The 13,283-nt window shown below is 43.4% G+C and overlaps 1 protein-coding gene across 1 annotated transcript in view; it reads left to right on the top strand.

Moving 5' to 3' along the window:
• The window catches only part of LOC136872524 (probable G-protein coupled receptor B0563.6), a 130,331-nt gene extending 119,262 nt beyond the window's left edge, over positions 1 to 11,069 (top strand). The window contains exons 2-3 of the mRNA XM_067146332.2: positions 21 to 53; positions 10,035 to 11,069. Coding sequence (XP_067002433.1) covers positions 34 to 53; positions 10,035 to 11,046 — 1,032 coding nt within the window. The 5' untranslated portion in view covers positions 21 to 33 and the 3' untranslated portion in view covers positions 11,047 to 11,069. The remainder of the gene's footprint in view (positions 1 to 20; positions 54 to 10,034) is intronic.
• The last annotated feature ends 2,214 nt before the right edge of the window (positions 11,070 to 13,283 follow it).

Genomic DNA, 13,283 nt, shown 5'->3' with positions numbered 1-13,283 from the left:
TGTTTTTGTTCCTTTTTCAGATTCCTCGTAGCGATGTTGCAAATTCTCGACAGGTGAGTAGACGTGACATGGAGTAATACGATACTATCGTGCTATGATGATAAGAGAGTTTAACATTAATATAATCTTCTTTGCCTGTTATAATTTCATGTATACTTTTCTTTCGTTCCTTTTTAAATTTCCAATACGCATGAGCTCAAAGCCTGTGGTAGGTGTTTAGAAAATTTAGAGCAGGCAGGTGAGTCCATCACTTCTTCCACTTGTGTTATACTTCTGCAGTTATCAGTCTCATTTTCAGTTACTTGCTCTTCAGTTCTCCCCGCCAAACTTTCTTGGATCGCCCAACATGTGATTGTAGAGTGGCGACCAGAGCTTCGTTAAACATATGACGGATTCTTCCTGCTCTTCGTAACTGACCTCTTCTTTTTCTTCTCCCGCCTCGATGGTATTAGATTTATCACGTCCAGGGACGTTCCTATATACTCAAATATCGATGTATCATTCGATATCGACATTTAATTAGAGGAACATTTCACTGAGCCTGGAATTATTTCGTCTTGTGAAAGGTACCATATTTCCTATCCGACACCCTGCTGGTGGGGACACACATGTAGAATACACCCGCGGTATCCCATGCCTGTCGTAAGAGGCGACTAAGACGGACGACCTTGGCGCTGACAAGGATTGCGGTTTGATATAATGTGTTGGACCTCCTGTGGATGGGAGGGGCTGAATACATTCACAGGTAATCCCTGCCTGTCGTAGAAGGCGACTAAAAGGGTCATGAGACCATGGTCTCCTCTCTATATTTATTGTTTTCTAGAGGGTTACTTGTAGACCATTTCAAAATTTTTCATGTGCGTGCTGCTCGGACATGGGCCTCTTACGTGCGCGGTTGCGCCCAAAAGCCCACATTTGACCACCCAGGGATCTTGTGGGTGGGAGAGCCATGTTCCTTGGCAGTAGTATCCGCCTGAAACCACAAGTCCCCACACAGTCGAATGCCAGAAGGACATATTATTATTAATTATTTCTTATTTTTTCTCTATATTTAAAGCTCTGTGCACGCTATGGGGTACATGCTATTGCGGGTGATTGGAGGAAGGGAGTCCTAGTGCTCATTGCCTCAGTCATGCCGTATTAGGCATCGTTCAACATCGGACCCCGGGCAGTACCTGCTATGACCAGGTGGGTATTGCCTTGGCAGCTTGGTTCGGCTACAGAGACCCCTGATCGGAGTGGGTGGCATTCGGGGAGGACTATTTCGGGCATGGCTTCGAAACGAAGTCGCCCATCCCAAGGTGGTCTTGCCTCCCTGAGAGGTTTAACTCCCTGGGAACATGCGCAGTGTGCAGGAATGGGATCCAGCTTCCCTAGGTTTTTGGTTGCTACCAGAACCGATAGGCATGATTTTAAGCGGGTAAAATCTAAAACGTAGACACACTGAAGGCGTCTACGATGAGTTTGAAGATCACAAGAAAATGCGCAACGGTAGTTTGCTTTTGAAGACTCGTACTGCACTGCAAGCCGATCAGTTGCTTAAGTGCGACCACTTTGGCGAAACGCCCGTCAAAGTAGAGGGGTACAAATCTTGAACCTGGTTCGCGGAGTCACCTTTCACCGCACCCTTATTTTGTACACTGACGAAAAGTTGATGGAAGACATGAAGAACCGCGGCGTGACACACGTCCGGCGATTTACGCACAAAGTCAAAGGAGAAGACGTTGCCACTGGTGCCCATTGTCTCATCAAGTTGTCAGTGTCACCAGACACAAAGTCACGGTAATAACCTATCGTTGCGATGTGAGGCCGTACATCCCACCTTCTATGCGATGCTATCAATGCCAGAGATTCGGGCATCTCGCTGTTAGAACCAGTCTGTGTGTGGTACATCTGGAAAAGTAGCTTACGGTGCGGAGGAGTGCACAACTCCGTACAAGTGCGCTAACAACTCTGGCCTTCATTCCCCTCGAGATCGGAACTGTCCGGCGTACCTGAGTGAGAAGAAGATCCAGGAGATAAAGGCCCTGGATGGTCTTTCCTACCAAGAAGCGCGCCGTAAGTTTAATTCCACGATTAAACCTGCCAGTACACTAGACTACAGCAAGATATCTCAGTCTCTCCCAGGTTCGCCTTTTACGACATCGTTACCCGTGATGATCGCTGCGCCCAAGACGACTGTTGCTCCTGAGAACAAAGGCGCAAAGGCTCGAATATGGGGACAACCCAACCTGGGACCACAAGAAGTCTGTAGCGGCTGGCAGTTCTAAGCCGGCATAGCAAGGGGAGGGGGGGGGGAGGCTAAGTCTCCCCTGCGTAAGAGGTCGGCGAAAGCCGTGCCCCAGCCGGTGGAGGCGGCATCGTCGAGCAGGGCTTGGAAATCATCTCCTAGCCCGTCTAAACTCGAAAAGAAGGCAGCGAAGAAGAACGCTCATACCGGGCGCTCCCGCACTTCCCCTGCGAAAGGAGAATCTTGCTCTCCATCTTGAGGGTTTGAGTCTTCGCTAGCAGGTACTCCTGCTCCAAAACCTGTGCGTTTCCTTCATAGGGGAACTTCCCTCCCCCGAAAAGCGTCGAAGTTCTGGGCGTCAACCCCGACGTCTGTCGATGATGAGATGGGCGTCGAGCTGTCATCTACATCTACGGATGCAGATGTTCATAGTGTTTAGATTTACGAGCATCTCGTCGCTCACAACCTAACACTCTTTTTATAGTCCACACTATGGCACTGTTACAGTGGAATTGTAACTGTTATGACAGGCATCTTACTGAGCTGCGACAGCAAGTCATCCTTGCTGCTGCTGAGGAGTCCATTCCCTCCTTCTCAGGGACTCCTCGCCGAAAACTCGTTCATTTCGTTGGTGGAACGCAGAAATTGCAGCAGCCATCAAAGAACGCCGTCGGGCTCATAACCGTTATCGTAGGCAGCCTACTGTGGCCAACTTTATAACATTTAAACAACTCCGCGTAAGGAGCGAGTTCTTATTCGCCAAAGTAAGAAAGCTTCGTGGGAGAGATATGTGTCGTCTATAACGTCACATACACTGTCATCTCAAGTGTGGGCTAAACTCTGAAGTATTTCGGGTATACAAGGAACATCTTTAGTACTGGTACCGAGAAATTCAATTACAGGCAATATTGTCACAGACTCATCTTCTACTGCTAATCATCTTGCCAGCTATTTCGCGGATGTGTCTGGTTCCGGGAATTACCATCGTGATTACTTAGCTCTGAAGCGGGAGGCCGAACGTCATGAACTCAGTTTTGCCACTCAAGATTCAGAGGACTATTACGTGCTCTTTACGGATTGGGAACTCAGCAGCGCCTTGGAGCTCTGCAAGCACACGTCTCCTGAACCAGATGGTGTCCATAACCAGATGTTGAAACACCCTGGAGCGAGCTCGATAGCTACAGTCGCTTAAGTGCGGTAAGCACCCAGTATTCGGGAGATAGTAGGTTCGAATCCCACTATCGGCAGCCCTGAAGATGCTTTTCCGTGGTTTCCCATTTTTGCACCAGCCCAATGCGGGAGCTGTACCTTAATTAAGGCCACGGTCGCTCTCCTTCCCAGTCCTAGCCCTTTCCTGTACCATCGTCGCCGTAAGACCTATCTGTGTCGATGCGACGTAAAGCCAATAGCAATAGCAAGAATTGCCGACTTGTGTGATGCCTGGAGAAAAGAGGACTTTTGTCCCAATACCAATGTGGCTTTTGAGCCGCTCTTCGACCACTGACCACTAGGTAAGCCTGGAGAGTTCTATCCAGGACGCTTTTCTCCGAAGACAGCATTTGGTGGCTGTTGTCTTTGACATAAGGAAGGCCTATAACAGCACATGGCTGTAAGGCATCCTTTCAGTCCTGCAGAATACTTGCCGGTATTTATCAGGAATTTCTTGTCCTTCCGTCCATTCCGGGTCCGAGTAGGAAGGGCATATCCCCAATGCCACGTTCAGGAATATGGAGTCCCACAGGGATCGGTTCTTATTGTCACTCTGTTCGCGATTGCCATAATCGGTATTGTCGCTGCTGCTGCTTCAGCAGTAATACCGTCGCTATATATAGACGACTTTGCTCTGCTTTGTGCGACACTAACAGAAAGCTCTTAGAAGGTTGGAACAGTGGACCTTAGATCATGGCTTTCGATTTTCAACCGCAAGGACCTCTGTACACTTTTGCCGGAAGCGCACCCTTCATGCGATTCTTGAGCTTTTCTTAGGGAATGTCGTGAGAGCCACAGGTGCTGCAGTTAGAAGCGAAATGTGCTAAGAAGCTTAATATTTTGAAGTTTCTTAGCGCCACTACTTGGAGGCTGACCGCACGGTGCTCCTTCGATTTTATAAGGCACATATTTTTTCCAGGTTAGAATACGGCAGTGCAGCATATGGATTAGCAAGGCAAAGCGTCCAAGCCCAACTGAATAGCATACACCACAGCGGAGTTACTTTGGCAACGGGAGCTTTTCGTACAACCCCCAACGCTAGTCTGCTCGCTGAATGTGGTGTTCCGCCTTTACACCTGAGGCACCAGCAAATGCTTCTGTCCTATGCTGCAAATTTGAGACAGATGTCACTTCACCCAATCTATCCTTGCTTATTCGACCACGGAAACCGTCGGCTGTACGCTGCTTATCCTCGAACTAGTTGGAATACGCTTGGATAGCAGTCGCAGATGGTTTGATGTACCTTCAGTTTCTTGTATTGTCAGACGACCAAGTAACGTATCTGGGTGGTTAATACGACGATCTTAAATAATCTTGGATCTGCATACCACTTCAAATGAGAACACGGACCCTTCTATTTATCGTAGGCTCTTTCTGTCCATTGTTGGTCGGTATCCAGATTCAGTAGCTGTTTGCACAGATGTTTCGAGGGCAGAAGCGAAAGCAGACTGTATTTTCGTTGCCGATAATAACAGGTTGGTTTCTCCTCTACCAGAATCCTGTAGTATATACGCAGCAGTGCTCTATGCTGTCTGATGAATGCCGGCACTTACTGCTGTGTACCGACTCCTTGAGCTCACTACAGTCTACTGGTATACGAGTATGTTTCCCCCTGCACCCAATGGTTCAGCGGATAGAGGACCTTCTGGGCGTGTTTTGGAGTGGTAGCACCGGAGTCACGTTTATGTGGCTCCCAAACCACATGGGTGCAGAGGGGAACGAGTTAGCTGCCAAGGAGGCGATCACAATATCCTCGTTGCCTTAGAAGGTTCCAGCCAGTGATATTCGTTCTCAGCTGTTACATTTGGTGATGTCTCATTTTGAGGCGGAGTGGGAGGAACTTCGAAGGTATTGAAAACTTCTTGAGAAGACAAACCCCCCCTTCCCCCTCAGCCCCCGTGTATAATTGCGGCAGTTATTTTACCGTGGTACACGTCCTTACGGAGTGCGTGGGCCTGGCCGATTTGCGCTGTAGTCTGAAGCTTACGAATATCTACCATCTCCCTTTTCCTATGAGATGATGAGCAGTTAGCAGACCTCGTAATCCGTTTTACGAGGGATAGTGGCCTATTTTATCGTGTCTAAAAGTACATTTTTATTTGTTTTTATTTTATTTTTATCTACGTTATATTCCATTGTGTCAGTTTTAGTTTATGTTTGTGTATTTTTGTGTTATTTTAACTAATTTGAGTGATATACATGATTGTCCTGCAAGGCAATGCCTTATTATTCCTTAATCTATTTTTCTATCATAATCATTTTTTAGCATCATTCGTTTTGAATTCTAGTCGGTGGATACATTTCAAAATTGAAAGTATCATTAAATTTCGTTTCACCTCGTAGCATTTGGGGCCGATGATCTAGTTGTTACGCTCCTTTAAACAACAAGCATCATCATCATAATCGCCATAATCTCATTTCCTTGATAATACTTTCTTTTTCGAAGTGTCAGATATATTCCGTTTGAAACAGCAATCACTACCACCACAGCTTTGTAGGATAACGCGTTCTAAATAAACAAGTAGGTTCCGTTCTCCTGAGTGGTACAGTGCTTCTGTTGTATTAGTATTGATGTGTGTCCCTAGGGAAGATGTTCAAGTGGCAGATAGTAGAACAAGGATATATCAAAAAATTAGATCGAGTTGTGTAATATTTCCGTTGCACCGATCTTGAACAAACCTGACATTGATAAATTGACCCTTTTAACCCTTGGAATCAAAATAGACAGTTCCCGAATATGGAGGCACAAGAATTCTATGGATACAGTCTATGCTACATAAAACTATTTCACGGAAGTAATTGATTATTTATTTATACTTCGTACACAACAGTCCTTATTATGGGCTCAATTTTATTGTACCTGCAGTCTTTCTTGGTAATATGAATTTCAAATTAAATGGAATGTTTTTTCGAATTGGCATGTATTTGGTACATTATATATTTTGAATTAAATGCATAACTCTATTAAATGGAATTCAAGTTTGATTAACTCAATAGAACAACATTCAATTAAATAATTTCATTATGTATGTAATGGACCGTTAGATACTCGTACCTCACGGACTAAATAAGATGAGGATGTTTAGGGGTTGTAGTAAGGATGTAAAGGAGAGGGCATATAAGTCTGTGGTAAGACACCAACTAGAGTATGGTTCCAGTGTATGGGAACCTCACCAGGATTACCTGATTCATGAACTGGAAAAAATCCAAAGAAAAGCAGCTCGATTTGTTCTGGGTGATTTCCGACAAAAGAGTAGCGTTACAAAAATGTTGCAATGTTTGGGTTGGGAGTAATTGAGAGAAAGAAGAAGAGCCGCTCGACTAAGTGGTATGTTCCGAGCTGTCAGCGGAGAGATGGCGTGGAATGACATTAGTAGACGAATAAGTTTGAGTGGCGTTTATAAAAGTAGAAAAGATCACAATATGAAGATAAAGTTAGAATTCAAGAGGACAAATTGGGGCAAATATTCATTTATAGGAAGGGGAGTTAGGGACTGGAATCACTTACCAAGGGAGACGTTCAATACATTGCCAATTTCTTTGAAATCATTTTGGAAAAGGCTAGGAAAACAACACACAGGGAATCTGCCACTTGGGCGACTGCCCTAAATGCAGATCAGTATTGATTGATTGATTGATTGATTGATTGATTGATTGATTGATTGATTGATTGATTGATTGAAATACCAATTTACACAACACTACACGAGTCGTCTGTTGGTTTTCAACCTCAGTTTCAGAAAAAAGTAAGTTTAATGTCAGGAAATATCAATTTCGGAAAATGTAAGTTGTAATTTCAGGAAAAGTGTTTTCAACTTCAGAGAAAGGAACCTCAATTTCAGAATAAGTAACTTTAATTTCAGAATAAATGTAAGTGAAAATTACATTTCCTATGTAGTCCTGAAAAGTTCTGCGCAGAAATATAAATTAATGTTAATAATGAATAACTAAGCAACAGGTTTCTCACTTTCTACCATTTATTTCTTCGTTTTCCACAATCATGTCGTTCATTCGCATGACAGCAGGATAATGTATCTGCACATGGTTAACGGACCGTAGGCACAGCTGAGCAGCGGCGGCTTGTATTGCACCATCAGCGAGAATCTTCAGGTGGCGAAGTCTGAATTCAGTTTGAGTCATAGCTCGATCACCCTTCATTAAAATGTCATGGTCCGGCTCCATGAATAAATGGTTATCATGCTGGTCTTTGGTCACACGTGTCCGGCGTTCGATTCCCGGCAGGGTTGGGAATCTTAACCATCATTGGTTAATTTCGCTGATATAGGGGCTGGGTGTATGTGTCTTCATCATAATTTCATCCTCATCACGATGCGTCGGTCGCCTATGGGTGTCAAATCACCAGCACCTGGTGAGCCGAACATGTCCTCAGAAACTCCCGGCACTAAAAGCCATACGCCATTTAATTTCAAAATGTCATGGGTCTCACTCAGACTTTGCTTAATGTGTGCCTTTACAGCACTCCACACATGTTCAATTGTGTTCAGCATGAGACTGTAAAGTGCTAGCCGACAAAAGTGAAACCCATTAAACTCTAATTCTTGTTGAATTTCCGCACAACGAGAATGAACCGGAGAGTTGTCTAAAATAACGACAATGATTTTCATGTCGTGTCCATTATCTGCCACTACTCCATACACAGTGCCTCAAAAACTCGAGACCGGGTGAGTTGGCCGTGTGGTTACGGGCGCACAGCTGTGATATCGCATCCGGGAGACAGTGGGTTCGAATCCCACTGTCGGCAGCCCTGAAGATGGTTTTCCGTGCTTTCCCATTTTCACACCAGGCAAATCCTGGGGCTGTACCTTAATTAAGGCCACGGTCGCTCCCTTTCCATTCCTAGACCTTTCCTGTCCCATCGTCGCGATAAGACCTATCTGTGTCGGTGCGACGTAAAGCCACTAGCAAAAACTCGAGGGAGTGTTCTCTCCTGAATAGTTCTCGTTTGTGTTGCCAGAATTCTAAACCCGTGGATGATATGCAGCCTACAATATGAAGATTTGGTCGTTTACTGTTCGGTACCTTAACAATGGCGTTTTCTCCACCTCTTCTTCTGTTGGCCAACAAATTACAATATATCTTCTACGTTTTTTCTCCTTTTCGTCTTGTTTATTGAATTTACCCTATCAAGAAGGTTATTAAGCGTCCATCCCGAGTATTGCACACCGTCTACTGTGAAAAAATTAAGCCTTTCTCTTGTCTTAAATGTTCGCGTATACTTTTTAACGTATCCACTGAATAATTTTAATGGAATCTGATGATGATGATGATGATTGTTTGTTGTTTGTTGTTTAAAGGGGCATAACATCTAAGGTCGTCGGCCCATTAATGGAATCAACATCTTCGGAGAGTTTAGAATGCCGCTGACCACCACGTTGGTTTTGTTAAACACTGACTTTCTTGAGCCAGTTATAAGCAGTCTTGTACTTCACTGCATTAACTGTAGCATTCTGTTTCCAGTTTTCCTCTTTACACTATTTTCTCATGCATTTAGGTTTCTATTACGTCGGGTATCTTTTTATATTTTCCTCTTCGATGTCGAATAACTTCTCCTCTCTTTTCCATATTGCACAATTAAAATTATTATTATTATTATTATTATTATTATTATTATTATTATTATTATTATTATTATTATTATTATTATTATTACTTAAATGTTGTAATTAAATAATATGGAATGGTACGATCTGTTTACTCGTCACCAAGACACCTATAGCATTGCTTCGCCTCTGAATGTTGAGAAAAAAACACTAATACAGTAACGCTTTGTGGTTTCACATATTATGAGTTGAACTGTTTTTCTGAAATTAAATTAAATTTACTTTTTATGAAATGTAACTTACCTTTTCCCAAACTGAGGTTGATAAACAGTAGTTGTATAACTAGTCATGTCCAAAAAATTACGTAAAATATGAGGAACAGTTCCTTTGGCTCCATATGCTTGTTTCCCTCTATTACATAACACAGCAATGGATTTTCCTGTAAAAGCGGCTTATTCATTTTTCGATAGATATATTGGGTTTAGTTGGATATCCCGTAGTTGGCACTTCTCTGAGTGTTGCAAAAATGGTCATCTCTATTTAATGTAGGCCTTATGCACAAACTAAATAATGCAAGCAGAACATCATGAAAGGAATTCTGAAGAAACGTCCAATAAATCAACTTTGCCTCCTCTTAACTTAGTAATTCCTTATTTTAAATGCACTCACTTTTCTTGAACACCCCAGATAGGCAGAACATTTTTTTTACCTTTGGAGACCTCCTTGTGTTTGGAGGCCGCCGATACCTTTATTCTTCAAAGTGAACCTCTTCCTGTTTCCCTCCTGAATAGTGTTAATAGTGAATGGATTCCCAGTTGTTCTTCTTAAAACAAAAATTATGTTGTGCCATTTATAACGTTATTTGGATTCTCGTATTAGAAGCAGGTTCTGCAAGGGCCATGGGGCCACACATAAGTAATCGACTATTAATAATGGGAGAGATATGTACTCACTCTCCTCTGTGTTGCTTTATTTTTTACTGTCTGATTATGTATTTATTGAATCTATTCATTGTTATCTTTTTCTTTTCGCAGAGCGTGTGAGGGTGAGTTTTGGCACACCAATGCCTCCTGGATTCCTGAGCTGCCTTTTGCGACGGGTACTATCATATCCCTGGGACTCATCGGAAATCTGCTGAATCTGGTCGTGCTGGCGCGTCCCACTCTCTGGTCAGCCACGTACACATACTTCGGGAGTCTTTCCTCGGCAAACTTGGGCGTTCTGCTTTGCTCTATACCCTCGTCGCTACGCTTGCGCGGGTACCCCTTTATGGAACTGATGAGTGCTAACATCTTCGAGGCTGCCAGCGTGCTAATAATGTTGTGTATGACTGTGGAGAGGTACCTGATGATCTGCTGGCCGAACACCTGCAAGAATATTCACTCATCTCGCTATGCTGTGGTACTTACAGCAGTCTGTTACGTGTTAGCCGGTGCAATTAGCTATCCTGTGGCCATTGCTGCTTGTAGGTGGAAGTACTTCTCGGCTTTTGCCAGAATACAACCTACGATAATCTTAACATCTCTGAATATTCAGATCGTGATGAGATTCCAGAAGGTGTCGGACAAAAAGAAGAGATTCAGAGCAGCGTCCGACAAGTTCAGAACGAGACAGACTTCGCCAGTGACAGGAAGTGAGACGCATCAGGACAGTCTTCGGAAGAGTAGTTACTACGAACAGCGACGATTAGTAATATTGTTGATTTTATTATTAGTTTTGTACTCAGTGACAATATTTCCATCTTCTGTTGCAGTTCTGATGAACGATGAGACAGCATTAATGCGTGCGGTTGTGTACTGTTTAGAATTGGCAAATTTCTCTTTAACATTTTACCTTTACCTGTTGTGGAGCAAAGAAATAAGGAGGGAATTAGGTAAACTGTGTTGTAGACATCCAAACAACAATATACTTACCGAAGAGGACGCTTTGTACATGGAAGATTCGGCTAAGAATAGAGCAACGTCACTTCAGCATTCGAAGACATTGAGATCAGTGTCCTCTACTTCTTCAAAAGAAGAAGAGGATGTACAGCAAGGATGTCAGTAAAACTCAGAACAAAGTGCATTATATATCTCGTACTATTTTTTCGTTTTCCCATCTTTCTACACTAATAATAAAGTTTCCATAAAATTGATCTTCTTCGCGTGTTTGATATTTTAACCCCTTTGCAGTCTGTCTGTTTCCTGCAACACAGTTAATCCATGACCTTGCCAGGTCGTGTACAGTAATGCTGGCAACAGAATAAACTTCGCATGGTTTTCTAGTCATATTGTAATATACATAAATCGTTCGTCTGCTCGTCAGGCAATATGGCGCTCATTTGAAATAGCTTATCAACTAAGTTATACGCATAGATTTCACTTAAAGCTACCTCCCGCAGCAAACACCTGCCAGCTACAATGCCAATCCCTCTTTTAGACTGAGCTTTAGCCTTAACACAAAAATAATCAGTCGTAGTACATCTTGCAACCAAGAGAAAATCCTTTTCAACTAAATACACATCAACACCCGTTATTAGTGCCTTTGATCTGGATTTTGGACTCCTTTAGACATCAAGCATCCTCGATTCAGGATTGTGCTTTAGAAGTGGTCCCTTGGTCAGTAATACTATTATTTATGATAGTTTTTCTGATTCGGATCCACTGATTGTTTTAAATTCATGTCCATCAATTCATTCTTCACGACATTTTTTATTTTGGTCACTGGATGAGTTTGAACTTTTACTTTGTCATTTCATTTCGAACCAGTAGGGCCGATGACCTCGATGTTAGGCCCCTTTAAACAGCAAGCATCATCATCATCATCATCATCATCATCATCATCATCATCATCATCATCATCATCATCATCATCATCATGGATTCACTGATTGTTAGTTTCACGATCATTTTTTTCATCACTGTCCTAGTTAGTGGATACATTTTGAAGTTTTAATTTTCATTTCGTTACACCTCGTACCATTATGGGCCGATGACCTATCTGTTAGGTCCCTTTAAACAATCATCATCATCATCATGATCATCATGATCATCACCTACGCTGGCCTCCGCTATGATTAAGTCGCCCTCGACACATGACTAGACGACGCGTCGTTGTTTGACCATCATTGCACTACTTTCGACCCCCTATGGGTGGGGAACGCAGCCGAGGAATACACCCACGGTATCCCCTGGGTTGTCGACCACGGGACCCTTAGCTGAGTCCTGGCATTTCTTACACTTACTTGTGTGAGGCTCCTCACTTTCATCTATCATGACTGACCTCCGTTGGTCAACTCTTAATGTTTTCCGATCGGGACGGTATTAGAGCATTCGAGGCCTGCGGAGTCTATAATTTTCACGCCCTTCGTGCCCTTTGTCTTTCTTTGTCTGCTACTTCATTTTTCGAAGTGTCAGATCCCTTCTTTTTCCTTTTTCCCCTCTCTCTCTCTCTCTAAGCCCTGTGCGTGGGGACGTAGTCGTAGACTACACCCACGATATCCCCTGCCTATCGTAGGAGACGACTAAAAGGAGCGACCAAGGAATGATGGCGTTAGAACCATTAAATTACTTGAACCATTAAATTACTTGTGATTAGTACCATTACGTGCGGAACACCACAGGTCGACGTTACTTGCAACATCACCACCTTGCGAGGGTCTACGTTATATAGGAGCAGTACCATTCTGTGGGGAACATTATGGATGTGAGTTTTGCTTGTGAAAATCGTCCTCATGCGTATCACACTGATCCGTTCCATTGTGTTCAGGATGGTCCTCGTTACTTATGAGTAGTACCACTTTAATGCAACACCATGGGTCTACGTTGCCTGTGGTTAGTACTACAATGTGAGAAGCACCACGGGTTTGGCTGACGCCCGTGATTAGTACCACTATTTGAGGAAAACCATGGGATTGTGTTGCCTGTGGATGTTACTATAATATGTGATCCATCGTGGGTCTGCATTGCCTATAATTAGTACCACTATGTGAGTGACCACATGAGTATACGTGGTCTGTGATTAATTCCACCAAGTGAGGAACACGACGGGAATGCCGGCGCCCGTGATTAGTACACCTAGGCGAGGAACACCATGGGTCTGCGTTACTTGTGAATAGTGCCCTTATGTGCGAAACGCCATGGGTTTTTGCTACCTGCGAGTGGTACCATTGTGTTTGACGTACCATGGGTTTACTTTACCTGTAATTAGTACCGCCATGCGAGATACACCATGAGTGTATGTTACCTGTGATTAGTAACACTGTAGGAGAAACACCACGGTTCTGTTTTACTAGTAATTAGCAT

The sequence above is a fragment of the Anabrus simplex genome, chromosome 4, assembly GCF_040414725.1.
Source record: "Anabrus simplex isolate iqAnaSimp1 chromosome 4, ASM4041472v1, whole genome shotgun sequence".
NCBI lineage: Eukaryota > Metazoa > Arthropoda > Insecta > Orthoptera > Tettigoniidae > Anabrus > Anabrus simplex.
Note: the sequence above shows the minus strand (reverse complement) of the source record. Positions and strands in the feature narration are given on the sequence as shown.